At 43.3% G+C, this 20,924-nt stretch overlaps 1 protein-coding gene across 1 annotated transcript; it reads left to right on the top strand.

The window, feature by feature from the left end:
- Window positions 1-1,670: 1,670 nt before the first annotated feature.
- Window positions 1,671-19,732, top strand: ALDOB (aldolase, fructose-bisphosphate B). The gene is made up of 9 exons (XM_035141131.2): window positions 1,671-1,828; window positions 8,302-8,418; window positions 10,756-10,967; window positions 12,489-12,543; window positions 13,414-13,574; window positions 13,717-13,800; window positions 16,312-16,486; window positions 17,103-17,302; window positions 19,155-19,732. The coding sequence occupies exons 2-9, from the start codon at window positions 8,307-8,309 to the stop codon at window positions 19,248-19,250; spliced, it is 1,095 nt and encodes a 364-aa protein (XP_034997022.2). The 5' UTR covers window positions 1,671-1,828; window positions 8,302-8,306; the 3' UTR covers window positions 19,251-19,732.
- Window positions 19,733-20,924: the final 1,192 nt, after the last annotated feature.

Raw genomic sequence — 20,924 nt, 5'->3', positions numbered from 1 at the left:
TTAACAAAACTGTTGTGAGAGATCCAAATATACAGTATTTTTTTTCCACCTGTTGTGAGCCAATTGCATTTTCCCAAACGTGCATGCATTTCACTAAAAGAGCACGCACTGGGAAGTGCCAATTAATTGTGCAATTTTACACATCACAAGTCACAATAGTGTTTGTTTATTTGATTGATTGATTGATTGATTTGACTTCCTGCTTGCCCTTCACTATACAGTCCTAAGGTTGACACTGTTACAAAACAACAACCACCCTAAATTCCTCTCTGCTTAGGCAAAGTGTCTTTCCTGAGACCGGCTAGAGGGGCTGGGAGCTGGGGGCACTGTTATACAGTGGTTCCGCTCCTTCCTCCTGGGCCGTGTCCAGAATGTGGTGCTGGGGGATGAGTGTTCGGACCCCTGGGCTCTCACTTGTGGGGTGCCTCAGGGTTCTGTCCTCTCCCCCATGCTTTTTAACATCTATATGAAGCCACTGGGAGAGATCATCAGGGGCTTTGGGCTGGGTGTTCATCAATATGCCCTGTGGAATTCCCTCCCATCAGATGTCAAGGTAATAAACAAGGTAACCTTGTTTATACTGATGAACACCCAGCCCAAACCCCCTGATGATCTCTGTTTATAGAAGATCTCCTGCTTAGGGAGGTTTTTAATGTTTGATGTTTTATTCTGTTTTTAATCTGTTGGGAGCCACCCAGCTGGGCGGGGTATAAATAAATTGTTGTTGTTGTTGTTGATGATGATGATGATGAAGAAGAAGCAAAACTACTCTTTGGGAGTTTAAAATAATGTTCTCTGGGAAGAGGGGTTGACTGTAAAACCATTCAGGTAGTTGTAGTTCTGTGTGAGGAACAGGGGTCTCCTAGCAATTCTCAGCATGTTGAACAAACCACAGCTCCCAGTATTCTTTAGGGGAAGCCATGATATCACAGGGCTTTAAATCTAGAGTATGCATGTGGCCTATGACATTACCTGGGTTTGTTGCAAAATTTTAAAGCAGCTTCACTGGAAATGCAGCATTCCTTTGCCTCTTTTCATTCTGGCCATCTGTCTAGGGAGGAAAAAAATCCCACCCAGGCCTGTCAAAATAGCAACCCTAAGCGACCTCCTACAGAGAAGTTCATGCAAATGCATACATGGAAGAGCCTTTTGAAATGACCTGTATACAAACATGTATCTAGGAGCTAGGGTTGCCAGACTCAATAGAGGACAGGGCTTCTGTGCCTTTAATTGCCCTGCTCTCTTTTGAGTCTGGAAACCTTAAAGAGAAACCAGCAGGCCCTTTGTTTAATTTCCAAGCAACGGGTCTGCTGGTTTCTCTTTAAGGTTTCCAGACTCAAAAGAGAGCAGGGCAATTAAAAGCACAGAAGTCCCGTCGTCTATTGAGTCTGGCAACCCTCCTAGGAGTAGAATTTTAAAAGGAATAAGCATGCCTGAATTGAGGGGGGCTGGCTTTTCAGACATGATGGTGCTGTCAGCCTCCTTGCAGAAAAACTCAGCTATCTTCTGCCTGCTACCATAATGCCTGTACAGTATGTTACATCCTATAGGTAGGAAGGATCTGTTTGCACATGAAAAGGAGGGGGGCACATTTTATTGGCTGAGCTCTGTCACTGTTCAGTAGCCAATCGGAGCTGCTGAGCATTTGCACCTCTCCAACCAGCTTGAAGAAGAGGAAGAGAGAGGGGAGGGGGGAAAAACTAAGACAAAAGTTAACTAGTGACTAGAAAGGTATAAATTGTTGCAGAGTTGCAGAGTTCGACCTGTTTGGCTGCAGCCACCTCACCAATAGGAATTTCCGACAGAGGCAGAGACAACCACCCAAACGGTGCGTGAGAATGAATGTTGCACATGTTCTGAAAAGGTTATGGAAGTGTTTATAGAGTTTATGGAAGTTGATAGAGAAGGGTGTGTGTGTGTGCGTGCATGAGAGAAGCTTGTGTTTTATTACTGGATAATTGTATCCTTATGTCTCCTCTCTCTACTTTATCACAGAAAACCCTTGAACCCTTGACTGCATTTTGTTGCTAGAAGCAGCACAAAGAAAGTGTGTCGTTTTTGTTGCAAGATGCTTTTTAACCAGTGAATATTTCTTGCAGGATTGCCTTTCAGAAGGTTTCGTACAGCCTTGATATTGACATTTTGAACGACAGTAGTTATAATCGTTCCATGCAAGGGATTTTTTTTACCGTAGGCAAGAATTGTGTCTGGTACAGAATGAGTGAAATGGTATTCGGATGAATTGTTATAATATCTGGGGGTGAATTCCTCCTGACTAGAGTTCGGGTCATGCTTCGAATGAGCAAAGTGGTCTGTCCATGTGTAAGACATCTGCCGAGAGTGTCTCTACCATTCACAGGGACTCTTCCTCCCCAAGGCACAAATTTTGCACAAAAATAGAGGTGGTCTCCTTTCACAACTTAAAGGATGTCAAGGAGGCGGGACTGGGCTCTCACAGTACCTTCCTTGCTTTCAACCCCCCTTTGTACAAATTTCAACGTTTCCAGCTTGTTATCTTGATCAGTGACTGCGGAAAACTGCTTTCATAATCTGGGGCCCTGCCAGCGAGAACCAAAGACTTGCAAGCTCATTTCATCAGTTGCAACATGTGTTGCTGCCTTAGGCAACTGGGGTTGCTAATAAGTCCCAAGCACACCCACCTTTCCTTTCCAGACAGACTCGGTGCCCGGAACATTTTGCTTTCGTAAGTACAGTGGTGCCACGCAAGACGAATTTAATTCGTTCCGCGAGTCAGTTCGTTTTGCGAAAAATTCGTCTTGCGAATCACAGTTTCCCATAGGAATGCATTGAAATTTCTTTTTTTGCCTATAGGAGCACATTAATTAAATTTCAATGCATTCCTATGGGAAACCCCAATGTGCAAGATGAATTTTTCACAAAATGAATTTGTCTTGCAAGTCACCATCAGATCGCAAGATGCATTCATATTGCGAAAAATTCGTCTTGCAGGGCATTCGTCTTGCGAGGTACCACTGTATCTTCATCTCCTGCAAAAAGGAGGTGTGTTGTCACCCAAATTCACTCCAGGATTGTTGCAGAAACCAAAGGTGCTACCCAGACCCCCCCTTCATAATTGCTGACGACCCTCCATCCATGCAAAAGACTTTACCACAGCCAAGTTTACAGGTTCACACATTAGGAAACTGTGAATGACAGTAAAGGAAATATCTGAAATGACCCTCAGTTGCCTTGGAAGAAGGTTTTGTCAATCCTGGTTTAATAGAAAAAAACTTTCTTCTGCTGATAATATTAAATAACATTTGCAGCTTAAAAAGAGGCTCATAGGTCAGTTATTTGTGCTTTGGATGTATGCTGTGATTGCACCTTTAAACAAAACCCACATTTAAGGAATCCCTAATTATGAGGGCGGGTGGTGCTGTGGGTTAAACCACTGAGCCTAGGGCTTGCTGATCAGAAGGTCAGCGGTTCGAATCCCTGTGACGGGGTGAGCTCCCGTTGCTTGGTCCCAGCTCCTGCCAACCTAGCAGTTCGAAAGCACCTCAAAGTGCAAGTAGATAAATAGGTACCGCTACAGCGGGAAGGTAAACGGCGTTTCCGTGTGCTGCTCTGGTTCGCCAGAAGCGGCTTTGTCATGCTGGCCACATGACCTGGAAGCTGTACGCCGGCTCCCTCGGCCAATAAAGTGAGATGAGCGCCACAACCCCAGAGTCTGTCACAACTGGACCTAATGGTCAGGGGTCCCTTTACCTTTACCTTTAATTATGAGGGATATCCAGAAATTAAGCAAGGTCAGATACTCCGCATGACCCCCTCAGACTCCCAAATTTGGAGGTCAAGAAGTGTGACTTAGCCAGGAATTCTCCCACTGGCCCCCTGCAAGAATCTCACAGAACTACAATTTCCAGCACCCTTAACAAACTACAGTTCTTAGGACATTTTAAGTGTGTGTGCTGTGCATAGAGGTGCAGCCCAAATCTTAACGTTATTTGCCTGTTGTTGTTTTTTTAAGGGAAAGATGGCAGTTTTAGCAGTTACGTGCAAGGGTTTGGGTTAGAAAATCCATGGAGAGATTGCAGAACTCTATGTCCATACAAACTCACGCCACACCACCTCCTTTTAAGGTGACCTGGAAAATGCGGATGTACCAAGAATTTTGAAATCTCCCCTTTCTTATTCCCTCAAACTCCTGTACTTTGGTCCCCAGTCAGTTGCAACATTAACAGAAGGCAACCTTTGTGCTGATATTAGCAGATATTTTGATCTACTGTGTTTGTTTTTTTTCTGCTTCCCTAAGCAGGGGTCTGGGGGAATGGCTAAATTCCAGCACTATTGACAATTCGTGTCAATGTCCTGTTGTATCTTTGCCAGGGACCTGAATGAGGCAAACAGCCTTGTTTGCTTAAAATGCCTCTGACGTCTCTAAACTCGGGATGTCCCGTGGAACGACGCAGCCTTTTCTAGTATTGAAATTTTTTTGTGTTTGGGAAAACATTACTGATTTTAAAGCTGACATGATCAGCAGTTATATATGGGACCTGACCCCTAATGGAGAGAAAAAGCCATTTGGGAAATGAACAACTGAAGCAAAAACCTGTTGTGTTGTGAATGACAATCTTAGAAATAACCGGGGCGACTCTCTTTGTTAGATGGGCTGTCTCCTGGGGGGGGGGGGGAGGAAGCACTGTGATCCTTGCTTAATCTCAACTGGGTCTCCATCTTCATTTGGGGGTGGGGGGGTGGCGTGGAATCCGAGTCCTCATGACTCTAAAGATTAATTACCTTGAAAGCCCAAAGGAACTGTGAAGAGTAGCAGGTCTTTTAGAGACCGAGAGCCCAAACTGCAACCCAAAACCCACTTATTTATCACAAAGCGCCATTATTTTCCTGTGTGTTTCACGTTTCTTCTTTATGACGGCTGTTGTAATAAATAATCCTTCATAAAAGTTATTGCACTACATTCTTCATTAAATTATATTTCCATTGATATATAATTTTATGGTACAGTATAACTCAGTGCTTCTTTTCTTTAAAAAATGTTTAGGGGTACTCTCATTTTGACTCAAGAAAATCATCACCAGGGGTGTGTGTGTGTTTATAAATAAATACAGTTCAAATTGGGGAAAATAAATACAGTTCAAATTGGGGAAAATAAATACAGTTCAAATAGGGGGAAACAAATACAACGGAACCTCAGTTTTAAACAGCTTAGTCCTCCAACTACTTGGAAGCTACGACCCTGCTAGGGCGATGGCACACCTGCCCACAGGTGACGCGTGCCATAGGTTCGCCAGTACTGTCTTAGGTGTTACTGGCAAGGAACTGAGCTCCCTGGGGTGCAAGCCCGGGCAGTGTGTATGGAGGTCCTGGGCTGCCCAGATGACAAGACCCCCTTCTTGGACTCACTGATGGGGTCCAAAGGAAAGCAGAGTGATATGCAATTCTGGGCTGCATCAATAGGAGTATAGCATCTAGAATTCTAGATCAAGGGAAGTAATAGTACCACTGTATTCTGCTCTGGTCAGACCTCACCTGGAGTACTGTGTCCAGTTCTGGGCACCACAGTTCAAGAAGGATACTGACAAGCTGGAATGTGTCCAGAAGAGGGCAACCAAAATGGTCAAAGGCCTGGAAACGATGCCTTATGAGGAACGGCTTAGGGAGCTGGGTATGTTTAGCCTGGAGAAGAGAAGGTTAAGGGGTGATATGATAGCCATGTTCAAACATATAAAGGGATGTCATATAGAAGAGGGTGAAAGGTTGTTTTCTGCTGCTCCAGAGAAGTGGACACGGAGCAATGGATTCAAGCTACAAGAAAGAAGATTCCACCTAAACATTAGGAAGAACTTCCTGACATTAAGAGCTGTTTGACAGTGGAATTTGCTGCCAAGGAGTGTGGTGGAGTCTCCTTCTTTGGAGGTCTTTAAGCAAGGGCTTGACAGCCATCTCTCAGGATTGCTTTGATTGTATTTCCTGCTTGGCAGGGGGTTGGACTGGATGGCCCTTGTGGTCTCTTCCAACTCTATGATTCTATGATTCTATATCTGATACCAGCTTGACTGCAGCTACAATGCACTATCCTCAGTGCTTTTTTTTTCTTTAAATGTTTAGGGGTACTCTCGTTTTCCTACTCATATTGAAATACTGCCCCTCAATGAGGAAAAACTTAGATTCACAAAATGTTTAGGGGTATTCGTACCCCTGCGTCGTCCCCCCCCCAGAAAAAGCACTGACAATCCTACTGTCTTAGGACTCCACTCTGGATTTCTGTAGGGTTTACTGCTTAGTCTTTTCTAAGTTGGAGGTTTAGGGTCAGAGTTTTCCATTTCCTAGGTGGGCTACCTTCCCAGGTTGACGAGCCTTACCTGCTCCCCACTTTCCCTCCACATCACGTACAGAAACCCCCTTAAAAGTTCCTAAAAGGTGGAGGTTGGCAAAGCAAGCAAGCAAAGCAAAACAAAACAGTGATCTGTAATCCAGGCAAGGTTTTAGGGATTGCTGTGCCCCAATGTGTTGCAGCGGCTAAATAATGAAACTCCGCCAATGACAATTTGTATGATAATAATTATGCTAAAATATGGGAAAATGTTAAAGAAGATATAGAGAGGTAGAAAGGGTTAAATTTGACATTTTCGGGAAGAATAGCGGCGGTAAAGATGATGGTATTGCCCAAGATTTTATTTATATTCCAAATGCTGCCCATTAGGATTAAAAAAGAAACATTTGAGACCTGGAGAAGGGATTTAAGCAAATTTATTTGGCAAGGGGAAAAGCCCAGAATACAGTACTGTATAGATTATTGACTTGCAAACCCCTTTCTGCAGTTTCAGGTGTTGTCCACAAGATAGCAGTTTAGACTCAAAGCAGCTTGCATTACATTTAGGCTTAACATGCTTCCATCCACATGAAATCCAGAAATTCTTCCTGTTCCTATAAACCTGAAAACCTTTCAACTCCACATGAAGAATGCCCAGGAAAGAGTGAAAAGCTACACATTAGCAAACAGTAGCAAAGCAGGCGAGGTGAAAGAAAGGGGGCTTGTTAGCATTAGGGCAAAGCCTTTGCTGCGTGGAAGATCAAATAGCTACCTAGAAACAAACACTCTAATCTACGCAGATAAGTTTGCTGAGACTTCAGTTAAAGGTGCATAGCTTGGTGTAATGCCCAACCTGTGGCCTCCTTGAGCACAAAACTACATGTCTCCTGTAGCTAGGAATGAGCAAATCTAATTCATGCTAGCTGGGACTGATGGGAGCTGGAAGATGGCAGCATCCTTGCTCTGATGAAACTTACATCATTGGAGGCTGGTTTTGGCTGAAGAATAAGAAGAGGAGGAGGAGGAAGGTAGCAGCAGGGGGGGAAAGATGCAAAATGGTAATAATAGTTGTTGGTGAAAGAAAATGCACTATCTGTGTTATGTACTGAGCTGAATCCAAGAACAATAGGATCCAGAATGCAGTAGTCTGATTGGTCCGCAGGAACCACCCAATCCAGCTCCAGGTGGAAGTGAATCAGCAACCTGATTGGCCTGCAGGAGCAGCCAATCAGGCTGCTGGTAGAAGTGAATCTGCAACCTGATTGGCCTACAGGTGCAGCCCTGAAGTAGCCAATCACGCAAGGCCCATTGTGTAAATAATGTATATAAGCAGACATTTTGGGGAAAGAGTCATTCCTTCTCTTCTTCTCCTTTTGCTACTACAAGCTGAATAAAGAGCATGAAATTCACTCTCAACTCTGAGTATATTTCAATCTGGATCCCAGCACAACCTAAAATCGACTTCAACACAAGCAGCATTTTACATTTTGGCTAGGTGGACTTAAAAAACAAACAAACTCATATTTTGCTTTGCTTTGTTTTATTAAACTAGCTATATGTTAGAGAGGATGGAATTAGATAAGACAGAACCTTAAAACGCAATTATATTTCTTGCACAATTGTCTTTTGTTGAATTGGAATATAACTCTTGTGTAACAAATGTAACTTTCTATATGGAAGAAAGAATAAAATATTATTATTTTTAAAACTGGCTATATGTTCAGGCTGCCATATTTCAAGAATAAAAGCCAGGACACCCCAATAATTATCAAGTTCTTTTTATTGTTGAGCTCTTTTATGCAAAAAACACGAAAGCACCACCTTTCAGAAATTCCCCCTGGAGATCAGTTCCGCCTTTTGATATGCCCTCTTATTGTTCTGCTATTTAAAACATAGCATCGTCTGGTTCTATCTTGCGTGGCATCCAGAATGCAAAACAAAACATCAAATGGTTAAAAATGTTGGCTTGGACTGTTTTCTAACCTGGGATTATGATTTGTTTTCAGCCATCATGACCCATCAGTTTCCAGCCCTCTCTCCAGAGCAGAAGAAATCCCTCTCAGACACGGCTAAGAGGATCGTGGCCGCAGGCAAAGGAATCCTGGCCGCGGATGAATCTGTTGGTGAGTTTTGTGGGGAAAGCACTAACAGTTTGTTGTCCCTTTCGGAGCTTCCTCCGCCCCCTTTGAGCTGCTGTGATGAGTTATCTGAAAAACCATCTCCCCTTCTGCTGCCCAGCTAGGGCATTAAGATTTGCAAAGGGTTGCTCAGAAATGGAAGGAAGAGGGAGTACTCTCGAAGGAGAAACAGCTGATGAAAATCTTGGAATATGCAGAGATGGCAAAAATGATGACACTGATAAAAGATACAAATTCGGAATCTTTTAAAGAAGGCTGGAAACCCTTTCTAGTCTATATAAAAAGTTACTTCCCATATATGAAGACCACAGAGGGGTTTGAAGTGCAGGAAAATAGCAGAATATGTTAAGAAACAGGATGAAGTTTGATAAGCTGGAACCTATAAACATTGATATTGGGTGAGTGGAGAGTCGCCAATTTTGTTGAATTCGAATCTAATTGTTGAGTAACAAATCTAATTTTCTACATGGGAAAATAATAAAATGTCGTTATTAACCAAATTAAAAATTAGCAAATGGTGCCTGACTAGTTTTGCCCCAGCCTGAGGATGTTTAGCAAACATACCTCTGAACTTGAACTTCTTGACCTAACTGTTTTATTTGCTTTTTTAAAATAAAATAAAATAAACTTGTTGGATTATTATGATGGGTGTTTCTCTTATTTTGATGGAATTACTGTATGGTATATTTCAATTATGTTTGGATTTTATAATCAATTTGATGTTTGATATCACACTTAGGGGGACCCAGATGGCGCTGTGGGTTAAACCACTGAGCCTAGGGCTTGCTGATCAGAAGGTCAGCGGTTTGAATCCCTGTGACGGGGTGAGCTCCCGTTGCTCGGTCCCAGCTCCTGCCAACCTAGCAGTTCGAAAGCACGTCAAAATGCAAGTAGATAAATAGGAACCGCTACATCGGGAAGGTAAATGGCATTTCCGTGTGCTGCTCTGGTTCGCCAGAAGTGGCTTTGTCATGCTGGCCACATGACCTGGAAGCTGTACGCCAGCTCCCTCGGCCAATAATGCGAGATGAGCGTGCAACCCCAGAGTCGGTCACGACTGGACCTAATGGTCAGGGGTCCCTTTACCTTTACCTATCACACTTAGGAGACATCACAGCATGTAAGGGGGTTATAAATAAAATAATATCAGTGTACTGGAAGAAGCAAAGATCACCAGTGTTGAAGCAATGATTCTTCAACATCAGCTTCGTTGGTCTGGTCTTGTTGTGCAGATGCCTGATAATTGTCTTCCAAAGCAACTACTCTATTCCGAACTTAAAAATGGAAAGCGTAATGCTGGTGGTCAATAAAAGAGGTTTAAAGACTGTCTCAAGGCAAATCTTTAAAAAGGTAGTATAAACACTGACAACTGGGAAACACTGGCCTGCGAGCGCTCCAGTTGGAGAACAGCCTTTACCAAAGGTGTCATGGACTTTGAAGACACTCTAACTCAGGACGCAAGGGAGAAATGTGCTAAGAGGAAGGCACGCTTGGCAAATCCACACCGTGATCAACTCCCGCCTGGAAACCAATGTCCCCACTGTGGAAGGACGTGTGGATCCAGAATTGGTCTCCACAGTCACTTACGGACCCATTGTTAAAACTGTGTTTATGGAAGACAATCTTACTCGGCTACGAGTGAGCGCAGAAGAAGAAGAAGAGGAGGAAGAAGAAGAAGAAGAAGAAGAAGAAGAAGAAGAAGAAGAAGAAGAAGAAGAAGAAGAAGAAGCATTTTTCTTAGGGATTTTAGGACAAGACCTGCCAAGGAAAACAAAGAACTTATTCATGTATGCTACAACAGCGGCAAGAGTCTTGTTAGCACAGGGCTGGAAGAATGAGGAAGTCCCAATGAAAGAACAATTGCAAGAAAAACCGATGAGCTATGCTGAACTGGCAAAGTTAACATACAAACTACGAGAGAAGAACAACCGTGACTTTAAGAAAGAATGGGAACTCTTTACAAACTATTTAAAAAGACAACAAAAGGATTTGGACTCCTTGGCAGGTTTTGAATAAACACCCACAATTTATTAGTAGAATGTAGGACAGATAAGATAAGGAATATGTGCAATTTTACAACATGCAGAGAATAACATGTGCAAACAAATCAGAGGGGGGAGCTGAGGGAAGTCTTGGGAGGTGGAGGAAGGTATAAAAAGGGGGGAAATTTAATTGGTTACAATGATCGATAATGTATTTTGTCAAATTTGTTCAATAAAAACTTTATAAAATCAAAAAATCCGATTTAAAAAAAATATCCGATTTTTAAAAAATCATTGCATTTTTATCCACCTTGCTTTGCTCTTTGGCGGCTTTTCACAGGTACTATGGGCAACCGACTGCAGCGTATCAAAGTGGAGAACACAGAAGAGAACCGCCGGGCCTTCCGAGACATCCTCTTCTCTTCCGACACCTCCATCAATCAGCAGATAGGGGGTGTCATTTTTTTCCACGAGACCCTCTATCAGAAGGACAGCACTGGCAAGCTCTTCCCGGCTGTCATCAAGGACAAGGGCATCGTGGTTGGAATCAAGGTGAATATCTTGTCCACAGTTAACTGTAGGAAGGCTGAGATGTCCGGCCAGTGTCTTCGCCTCCCGTTTCACCTATCTCTGCACCTCAAGGGCGACCGCTCCCCCCATGAACCAAACCGGACACTATGTCCCGTCATCTGAGACTTTTCTCCATGTGTCCTCTCTTGGTGGAGGTGCGGCGAGGAGTGACATGAGAACGGGCCTTTTCGGTGTTGGCTCCCTGCTTGTAGAATACTCTCCCCAGGAAAGCATGCCTGGAGGCATCCCCATCTCTTGTTTTGCACCAGGCAAAACCTTTCTACTTACCCAGGCTTTTAGCACTGAATTGGGAAGGTAACAAGTTCAAGTTGTGCCTGTGGCCTCTCTGTCGTGCTCATTCTTTTAAGTGGGGTTGGTAGGATATCACAGAGATGTCAGTTGGAAGGGGTCCCAATGGTCATCTAGTCCAACCCCCTGCAATGCAGAAATCTTTCACCCAGCATGGGGTTTGAACCCATGACCCTGAGATGAAAAGTCTCGTGCTCCACCAACTGAGATAGATAGATATTTTTTTTCTATCTACCAACTGAGCTATGCCAATTTAGTGTGTGTGCGTGTGTGCAATTTAGGTCTTGTTTTATTGCTGTTATTAGTTTTTAAGGTTTTTTCTATTTTTATCATTATAGTTTGGTGTAAAAAGCGACTTACTATTTTTATAGCAAGGGGCCCGTGGTAGCTCTATTATTACTATTACTATTACTATTACTATTACTATTACTATTACTATTATTATTATCATTCATATACCCCCTTTAACTTCCAAGGATCTCAAGGTGCTGTCCATGGCTCCTCACAACAACCCTGTGAGGTAGATTAGGCTAAGAAATGGTGATGGAAACAAGGTTAGCCAGTGAGCTTCATGGGTGAGCGGGGATTCGAACCCTGCTCTCCCACGTCCTAGTCCAACACTCTATAACCCAGGCATAGGCAAACTCAGCCCTCCAGATGTTTTTGACCTACAACTCCCATGATCCCTAGCTAGCAGGACCAGTGGTCAGGGATAACGGGAATTGAAATCTCAAAACATCTGGAGGGCCGAGGTTGAGGAAGCCTGGTATAGCTCATATAAATCAGGTGTGGGGAACCTTTGTCCCTGCAGACGTTGTTTCGCTACACCAGGCATAGGCAAACTCGGCCCTCCAGATGTTTTGGGACTACAACTCCCATCATCCCTGACCACTGGTCCTGTTAGCTAGGGATGATGGGAGTTGTAGTCCAAAACATCTGGAGGGCCGCAGTTTGCCTATGCCTAAGCCACACCTTCCATCTGCCTGGGCAAGCATGGCTAATGACCAGTGATGGTGGTAGTGGTAGTTTAGCAACATCTGGAGCCCCAGAGGTTCCCCGTACCTGACATTGATCAAGCTCATTCCAGTGGATTGCATGTGTCAACCAATCCACAGCTTAGATGCGACAGCCCTGTATCAAGCTGTACAGTCATTCTCGGAGCGTTTTGCTAATGCTTGTGTTAAACATCCACAGCTGGACAAAGGCACAGCTCCATTGGCGGGAACGAATGGAGAAACCACCATTCAAGGTGAGCTATTTCTTTCCTCCAAACCTTGAAGTATGAGAGAGCGCTTCAGTCCCAAACAGAATTTTTAAAAAATTCTGGTGATACCACATTTGTCGGCCCAGTATACCTGAAGGAGCGTCTCCACCACCATTGTTCAACCCGGACACCGAGGTCCAGCTCTGAGGGTTTTCTGGTGGTTCCCTCCCTGCGAGAAGTGAGGTTACAGGGAACCAGGCAGAGGGCCTTCTCGGTAGTGGCGCCCGCCCTGTGGAACGCCCTCCCATTAGATGTCAAGGAAATAAATAACTATCTGGCTTTTAGAAGACACCTGAAGGCAGTCCTATTTAGGGAAGTTTTTAATGTTTGATGTTTTATTCTGTTTAATATTCTGTTGGGAGCTGCCCAGAGTGGCTGGGGGAACCCAACCAGATGGGCGGGGTATACATTTAGTGTTATTATTATTATTATTATTATTATTATTATTATTATTATTATTATTATTATGGAAGGCATGAATAGGATAAGTAACTATACAACTTTCCAAAGACATCTGAAGGCAGCCCTGCATTGGGAAGTTTTAAATGTTTGATGTTGTGTCGTGTTATTGATATTCTGTTGGAAGCCGCCCAAAGTGGCTGGGGAAACCCAGCCAGATGAGCGAGGTATAAATAATAAATAATTTTATTTCATAAAATGTAGACACTGCTTGATTGTGTAAAAAAAAAAACTCCCTCAAAGCGGCAAGCAAAACGATAAAACCATAACACCAGGGGGGAAATCATGAGAAGTTAAAATTCTGATTAAAATTCACGCTACTTAAAATGCAGCCCTCTGCCCTTGGGATACAACTCTTCTAAAAGGCTTCATCTTCCTTCTCTTTTCTGCCTTTAGGTTTGGACGGCCTTGCTGAGCGCTGTGCCCAGTATAAGAAGGATGGAGCTGACTTTGGCAAGTGGCGTGCTGTGTTGAAAATTACAGATACGACCCCCTCCACTCTTGCCATCCAGGAGAACGCTAATACGCTGGCACGTTATGCCAGTATCTGCCAACAGGTATACCCTCTCAATAACTCAGTGTTTTCCTGGCAGCTTGGTGGTGGGAGGGTGTGGCAGCTTTTGGGATCCTTTCCTTATGGGTATGAACTTAGAACCTGGTTCATCTAGATGCCCATTAAATTCTCACTTGAATCTTCAGCATGGACTAGTCCCCATCGTGGAGCCTGAGATCCTGCCCGATGGAGACCATGACCTCCAACGGTGCCAGTACGTGACAGAAAAGGTAAGGGTGGCATCAGCAGCTCACCATGTTCTTGGACCTCAACAGTAATGTTAGGAGAAGGTTGGCAATAAGTCACACTGCATTAGTGAAGCTTCAAGGAAACACAGCTGGCTCCGGAGACCAGGCCTAGCGAGCGCAGCAACTCATCCCAGTAGATCTTGCCCCTATGAGGCAATGACGGGGACCAAAGGTTTCTGCCATCCCACATCTCCCCAAGTCTCCCCCTCCCTAAGGTCCTTCCCAAGCGATCTGAGACTCCCATTGCCTTGTCTGTCTTTGCTCTGCCCTCTTCATACCTCTTTTGGTTCTGGGAGACCAGGGGAGAGGAGAGCTGGTCGCAGGAGGAGGGGGAGATGCCTTGGCTTCTTCACCAGCCTGACTCATTTCTGCCTCTTGGCCTCCCTCCTCTCCAGCCTCCTCTTCTGACACTGGTTCAGGACTGCTCTCTGCCACAGGCTCTTCCTTCTCACTAAACCCTGTTACCTCTTCAGCTTCTCCTCCTCCCAGTCTGCTCCCTCTTCTCCCTCTGGCCACTCATCACCATCCCACCCTGGCTCCCCAGACTCTGAACCTTCTTCCCTTGGGGGGTTCCCTAGCTGGTGTCCCCCACCACTCCTCTGTGTCCAGCCAATCCACCACAGATAAAAAGCCTTTAAACTGAGATTTATTTCTGAACTTCAAGGCTCTCTGATGAAAAGGTATGCCCAAAGGCTGTCTTTTGTCGCAGGGAGTCTGTAAATAAAATTGAGGACAGTGTCCCTGTGCCATGGCTTACCGTACAAATGGGACTTCTGTGCAGAAAAGCACATGCACACTCTGATAAGTGCATTATGCACCTATCCATCAACATGCATGTGGTGTGTGCACATTGAACAGGAAGCCCCCCCACTGCTGTAGAGTATTTCTTTAAAAATAATTTTTATTGAATTTCGCTTCTTACATAAATCCAAAAGTAAAAACAGTCTCAACATTCAAACCAAAAATAAAGATAAACAAAAACATAATACATATCAACTAAAGAAACATTTTTCCTCCACCATTTACCAATAATTAATATTTTAAATTATCAATCATTAACATTCTAATCTTTTCAGATGACTTCCGTCCACCTCAACACGAGCCATACTTTCCCTTAATTAACTGCCTTCTTTAGATGTTTCTTATTTCTTGGTATTATATGGTTTATTTATAGTAACTGTTTTGCATTTTGCAAAAATTAGTTAAAGCATAATAAAGGTTTTACTTGAAAACAATGTTTTTTTAAAAAAATAGATTTTATAACACTCCCATTCATTACTGAACTTTTGGTTTGTTAGGTTCCTAATTATTACTGTCATTTTAGCAAGCTCGATGTATTCAAATAATTTTATCTGTCATTCTTCTTTTGTTGGGATCTCCTCCCTCTTCCATTTTCTGGCAATAAGCATTCTTGCCGCTGTTGTGGCATATAAAAATATCTTTCTTTTATCGCTTGGGATATCTGGTGTTAGTAAAGCCAAAAGAAATGCTTCTGGCTTTGTAACAAATGTTTGTTCAATTCCCCCCCCCCCCCGGTTCTTCATAGATACGGTACTATCCCAAAGGTTTCTGATTTTCTTACACTCCCACCACATATACAACATTGTTCCTTCTGCCTGCTTACACCTCCAACATTTATTTGAGTTTGTTTTATACAACTTTGCTAGTTTACTAGGTGTCAGATACCACCTACAGAACACCCCTGAATTAGAGTAACTCTGCTTAGAGGTAGCAATCCTGTGCATTCTTACTTTGGAGTGGACCCATTTGAATAAAGTGGGACTAATCCTACACATATATACTCAACAGGGTGATGACTTTTTTACAACCTCATTTCACTGTATCATAATTTGATGAGCTTTCATTAAAGATTAGATAAAATCTTACTTTCAAAGAGATTTGATAAAAAAAAAACCTCACACACAAAATGATTTTTAAAAATTTATTTATCAGTTTTTTTGACCATTTTTGAAGTCACTGTAAGCAGATATAAAATTGAGTCACATATATACAACATTATATAGGGTCATCAAACACACAAGGAAGCTTTTTTTTAGCTGCAGTAACAGTATAGACGATGTTTTACTACCTCTCCTGTAGGTTCTTTTCCCAGCATGCCCGGCAGGGTCTGCTGGCTGACTTTTGAGGTCCCAAAAAGGGGCTTTTACCTTGCGCAGGTGTGACATTTGTATACTCTATGTTGCTAAGAAAAGTCCCCATTGTGGAATCCGGTGTTGTGTCCAAATTTGATACGAAATATATATAGAATTGTTAATACAATTTTATGAAATGGTAAAACGGCATACAAAAAAATTAAAAGCGGTTTGTGCGTAACCTTTTTTAATTTTTCAATGGAATATACCTCATTTTAGTCACTAATGGGCAAAAGTTCATCCATTTGTGCTACAGGAAATAATTTTTCAGGGAAAAAATGAAAAAGTCATCACCCTAATACTCAAACATGTTTCACCTCGACTTCTTCTTGTGTCCCAGGTGCTGGCTGCTGTGTACAAGGCCTTGAACGACCACCATGTCTACCTGGAAGGAACATTGCTGAAGCCCAACATGGTGACTGCAGGGCAATCTTGTCCCAAGAAGTGCACCCCCGAAGAGGTGGCCATGGCCACAGTGACAGCTCTCCATCGCACTGTCCCAGCGGCTGTTCCAGGTCATTCTCTAGCCCTTGCGATCTGTCAGGCCTTTCTTTAAGGGTGTGTCTTGGCCACCCCAATCTGCTCTTTACTTGATTTACAGATGCATGTCCACTGCATTTATTTTGCAAGAGCACTTTTGGTCACATTGCTGGCTGCCAATCGACCAGACTTGTGGAGAGACTCCGTGGAATAGCATCCACGGCGTACACTGAAAACACTTTTAAAGCACACGGCTTCTGCTGGGGAACTGTAGTTTGTTATGGGTGCTGGGAATCTTTGGTAAGCTACAGCTTCCAGGATTCTTTGCGGGAAGCCATGGCACAGATCAAGTGACATTGAGTAACGCAAATGTTCTGTCTTTTGACGAAGGGCTTTATTAGCTCAGCCTCATAGGCAAGCCATCACTTTATCCTACAAGTCATGTTCAATCAGAGGAATGTCATTGTTAAAATGAAGAATTGGAAGAATCTCTCTTTTCTATATCCTCTTGAAAGCTCTTTTCTATTTCCTTTTTCTTCTCTCTCTCTCTCTCTTGTTATGTTTTTAATTTAGATTAATGTTGGGCAAAAACATCTTCACAAATTAAGTCTTCAATCTTTATGGTATCTTGCGTTCTGTTTCCAACTGCAGGCATCTGCTTCCTTTCTGGGGGCCAAAGCGAGGAGGAGGCTTCCGTCAACCTCAATGCCATCAATCTCTGCCCTCTGCCTAAACCTTGGAAGCTGACTTTTTCCTACGGGAGGGCTTTGCAAGCATCGGCTCTGGCTGCCTGGTCTGGGAAGCCTGAGAACAAGAAAGCTGCTCAGGAAGCCTTCTGCAAACGGGCAAAGGTAAGTTGAATGTAGCCAACTTTGCATTCAAAAGGTTCCAATCTCCAATTTCATTTCAAAGGAGGATTGGGAGATGCCCCTCTCTCAAATCCTGACGATCTGCTGCCAGTCAGTCTAGATAATTATATGGTTTGACTTGGTATAAGGTGGCTTTTAAAACAGTACAGTCATACCTCGGTTTAAGCACGCCTCGGTTTGAGTATTTTCAGTTCAAGTACTCCACGGACCTGTCTGGAACGGATTAATCCACTTTCCATTACTTTCAATGGGAAAGTTCGCTTCAGGTTATGTACGCTTCAGGTTAAGTACGGACTTCCAGAACCAATTACACTCATACCTCAGGTTAAGTACGCTTCAGGTTGAGTACTCCGCGGACCCATCTGGAACAGATTAATCCCCTTTCCATTACTTTAAATGGGAAAGTTCGCTTCAGGTTAAGTACGCTTCAGGTTAAGTACAGACTTCCGGAACCAATTGTGTTTGTAAACCCGAGGAACCACTGTATAATTAAAAGAACCAGTGCAGAGAAGTATGGAGAATAGCGTTAGAGGGAACTGGGTCAGTACTTGATTAGAACCTAGTACACCTAGGTGAACCTAGTACACCTAGGGACCCAGGTGGCGCTGTGGGTTAAACCACTGAGACTAGGGCTTGCTGATCAGAAGGTCAGCGGTTCGAATCCCTGTGACGGGGTGAGCTCCCATTGCTCGGTCCCTGCTCCTGCCAACCTAGCAGTTCGAAAGCACGTCAAAATGCAGGTAGATAAATAGGAACCACTACAGCGGGAAGATAAACGGTGTTTCCGTGTGCTGCTCTGGTTCGCCAGAAGTGGCTTTGTCATGCTGGCCACATGACCTGGAAGCTATACGCCGGCTCCCTCGGCCAATAATGCGAGATGAGCGCGCAACCCCAGAGTCGGTCACGACTGGACCTAATGGTCAGGGGTCCCTTTACCTTTACACCTTGCCTGTGGTACTTGGGAATCTTAATAAAAATTAGGATGTAATTAGGTGATATCATCATTGATGTCTTTTATTAATTTATGAGCAGAGGGCGATGTTTATGTTGCAAATTTATTGTATTGTATGTTGTTGGTTTTTTGTTTTTTGTTTTTTGTTTGTTGGTTTTTTGTAAGTTTTTGGCTGTTTTAAATCTGGAGGTTTAAGTACATATATGTTGGTATGGGAATTGTTGTGTGATGGGCCAATGGCCGTAATAAATATCAATCAATCAATCAATCAATTTACCTTTACACCTTGCCTGTGGTACTTGGGCATCTTAATAAAAATTAAGTTTTTAAGTGAATGCATAAAAGTCAACATGTGGGTGCAGCAAAAAGTTAACTAAAAACAGGTAAATCATATAGGTATCACCAGTGCCTTTTTCTTTCTTTCTGGGGGGATGTGTGGGTACGCATACCCCTAAACATTTTGTAAATCAAAGTTTGGCCTCATTGAGGGGCAGTTTTTCAATATGAGTAGGAAAATGAGAGTACCCCTAAACTTTTTTTTTAAAAAAGAAATAAACCACTGGGTATCACCAAAAGGATTGGGATTGGTTGCAGCTGTCTTTAGCGTACACACCCAAACATGGGTTTCTTGCTGAGTAATGTGTGAGATTGCCCTGATTCCCAATTTCTCACAAAGGGCTTCTTAGGGGCAGAGAAAGAAAGAAAGAAAGAAAGAAAGAAAGAAAGAAAGAAAGAATAGAATTAGATTGTGTATGGACTAGTACTCAGTCTTCATTGATTCTAGAAAAAATTGTGGGTGTACACAGCTATGGTGTTTGGTTGTCTCTTCCCATTTATTTTATTTTATTTTAAAAATTGACCAGCTGTTATTTTTATTTCTAGATAAATGGCTTAGCTTGCAAAGGCCAATACATCACCTCTGGAAAGACCAGTGGAGCAGCCACCCAGTCTCTTTTCACTGCCAGTTACACATACTAATTCAGAAAACGGTGCAACTAGCTTGCCCCTCATTGCAGCTGGCAGGATATCCAAAGGGAAAACATCTCACACTACGTCCCCATCAGAAGCGGCAAATAAATGGATTGGAATAAAAGGTCCCACGGCACACTTCTAATCCTTCAGCACGAGGTTAAAATAACTTCACTGCATCTACACATTCCAAAATAACTTGACAGGTTTTATGGATCCATCCTTCACTGACTTTAATCCTCTCCTTGGGCAGCTGGTTTTGTTTTGTTTTTTAAAGATGTCTCCCATAGCCAACTGGGGAGCTGCATACAGCCCCTGTGTTTTTTCTCTTTCTCCACCCCTGATAACATTGCCAGTTGAGATACAACAACAGACAAGAGAGAGAGCATGAAACACACTCTTTAATCCATAATGTTTTCGATGTATAAACTGTGAATCAATTTCCTGTCAAAGTGAAAAGATTAAATGAAATAAAAATTGAGAAACTTTAACCGTGTATTTCCATTTATTTGCCCTCTCATGGTATTTTTGTCGTGGCATGTCAACTATTCCTTTTTAGAGTGTTTACAGGTGATCTGTACATTGAGCAGTATTCCTGCTCTGTTTGCAGGCAAATTAGATTGATTTACTTGATTTAGCGTTCCCTCTGATTTGCTTGTGGAGGGATTAAATGACATCGCATCAAAGCAAGGAGGGTTAGCCCAAACTTTTGGGCACATTTCCCATCACTTATTGCAGACGTCCCAACTATAATTGTGCCACTGGTATGCAATTGACTTCCAGGCTCTTGCTATATTCGAGTGGAAGTTAGAAAAAGAGAGCTCTTTTTAGGGAGCCAGACTTCACAAGCCCCAAGCACTTGGCAGTGCTGCTTTTGTACCCAGATGAAAGTGAGGCCAGCATGGCATGTCTTGCACATGACTCTATGACGGAGGTTTCATTGGGCTTTCGGATCAGTGGAGAACCGCCAACCCCTGCCCGCTTTTCTGCCATCTCTCTTTCCCTATACAGTGGTACCTCTACTTACAAATAACTCTACTTACAAATGTTTCTACTTACGAATGGAGCTCCGTCCGCCATCTTGGATGCGGTTTAGATAGGATTTTTTCTACTTACGAATTTTTAGATAGGGTTGCTTCTACTTACGAATTTTTTCTCCCAATGCATTCCTATGGGATTCGACTTACAATTTTTTTCGACTTACAAATGTGTGTTCGGAACGCATTAAATTCGTAAGTAGAGGTACCACTGTATGTAAGGTTTGCCACCTAGACAGCAACAGCCACACCATCAGTATCAACAGCCAGCAATATCCTAACAGATACAAGAGGGAGCAAGATATAAGATAACAGATAAAAGAGAAAGAGCACTTTACAACATTTGCACCCCACCTTTCTCTTTCTTTCTTTCTTCCAACCAGCTCAGGACAGCTTACATGGACGTGGGGGGGAGGGGCACTACGGTCTAAACCCCTGAGCCTCTTGGGCTTGCTGATCAGATGGTTGGCGGTTCAAATCCCTGCAACAGGATGAGCTCCCGTTGCTCTGTCCCAGCTCCTGGCAACCTAGCAGTTCGAAAGCACACCAGTGCAAGTAGATAAATAGGTACCGCTGCAGCGGGAAGGTGAACGGCGGTTCCGTGCGCTCTGGTTTTCTGTCACGGTGTCCTGTCGTGCCAGAAGCG

The sequence above is a fragment of the Zootoca vivipara genome, chromosome 16 (genome assembly GCF_963506605.1).
Source record: "Zootoca vivipara chromosome 16, rZooViv1.1, whole genome shotgun sequence".
NCBI classification, from domain to species: Eukaryota; Metazoa; Chordata; class Lepidosauria; order Squamata; family Lacertidae; genus Zootoca; species Zootoca vivipara.
This window is presented reverse-complemented; position numbering and strand designations above follow the sequence as displayed.